Source organism: Plectropomus leopardus, unplaced genomic scaffold (assembly GCF_008729295.1).
Source record: "Plectropomus leopardus isolate mb unplaced genomic scaffold, YSFRI_Pleo_2.0 unplaced_scaffold30050, whole genome shotgun sequence".
Taxonomy (NCBI): Eukaryota; Metazoa; Chordata; class Actinopteri; order Perciformes; family Serranidae; genus Plectropomus; species Plectropomus leopardus.
Window position 1 is genome coordinate 1 of NW_024632769.1, and position 1,198 is coordinate 1,198.

Here is a 1,198-nt window from a genome sequence, read left to right on the forward strand (position 1 = left end):
CCGTCACTCTGTCAAACCGTCAAACCGTCACTCCGTCAAACCGTCACTCCGTCAAACCGTCACACCGTCACACCGTCACTCTGTCACACCGTCACTCCGTCACACCGTCACTCTGTCACATAGTCACTCCATCAAACCGTCACTCCGTCAAACCGTCACTCCGTCAAACCGTCACTCCGTCACTCTGTCACACCGTCACTCCGTCACACCGTCACTCCGTCACACCGTCACTCCGTCACTCCATCACACCGTCACTCCGTCACACCGTCACTCCGTCACACCGTCACTCCGTCACATAGTCACTCCATCAAACCGTCAAACCGTCAAACCGTCACTCCGCCACACCGTCACTCCGTCACACCGTCACTCCGTCACACAGTCACACCGTCACACCGTCACACCGTCACTCCGTCACACCGTCACACCATCACTCCGTCACATCGTCACACCGTCACTCCATCACACCTTCACACAGTCACTCCGTCACACCGTCACTCCGTCACACAGTCACTCCGTCACACCGTCACTCCGTCACACAGTCACTCCGTCACTCCGTCACACAGTCACTCCGTCACACCATCACTCCGTCACACAGTCACTCCGTCACACCATCACTCCGTCACACAGTCACTCCGTCACACCATCACTCCGTCACACAGTCACTCCGTCACACCCCCGTCACTCCGTCAACCTTCAAACCGTCACAAACTCCGTCACTCCGTCAAACCGTCAACCTTCACAAACCGTCAAACCGTCAAACCGTCACTCCGCCACACCGTCACTCCGTCACACCGTCACTCCGTCACACAGTCACACCGTCACACCGTCACTCCGTCACACCGTCACACCATCACTCCGTCACATCGTCACATCGTCACACCGTCACTCCATCACACCGTCACACAGTCACTCCGTCACTCCGTCACACCGTCACTCCGTCACACAGTCACTCCGTCACACCATCACTCCGTCACACAGTCACTCCGTCACACCATCACTCCGTCACACAGTCACTCCGTCACTCCGTCACTCCATCACACAGTCACTCCGTCACTCACTCCATCACACTGTCACACCGTCACTCCGTCACATTGTCACACATTCACACCGTCACAGTCTGGATATGAAATACGAAACTAACACCTGCTCGTAAACACAATAAAAAAAAAAACCTCGATCACAAATGATGGTATGAGCA

At 55.4% G+C, this 1,198-nt stretch overlaps 1 protein-coding gene across 1 annotated transcript; it reads left to right on the top strand.

Moving 5' to 3' along the window:
- Positions 1-123: 123 nt before the first annotated feature.
- Positions 124-1,153, top strand: LOC121938570 (extensin-3-like; the record flags this gene model as incomplete). Its single annotated transcript, XM_042481796.1, has 1 exon — positions 124-1,153. A coding segment is annotated over one exon (1,030 nt), but the record flags the coding sequence as incomplete, so codon positions are not given.
- Positions 1,154-1,198: the final 45 nt, after the last annotated feature.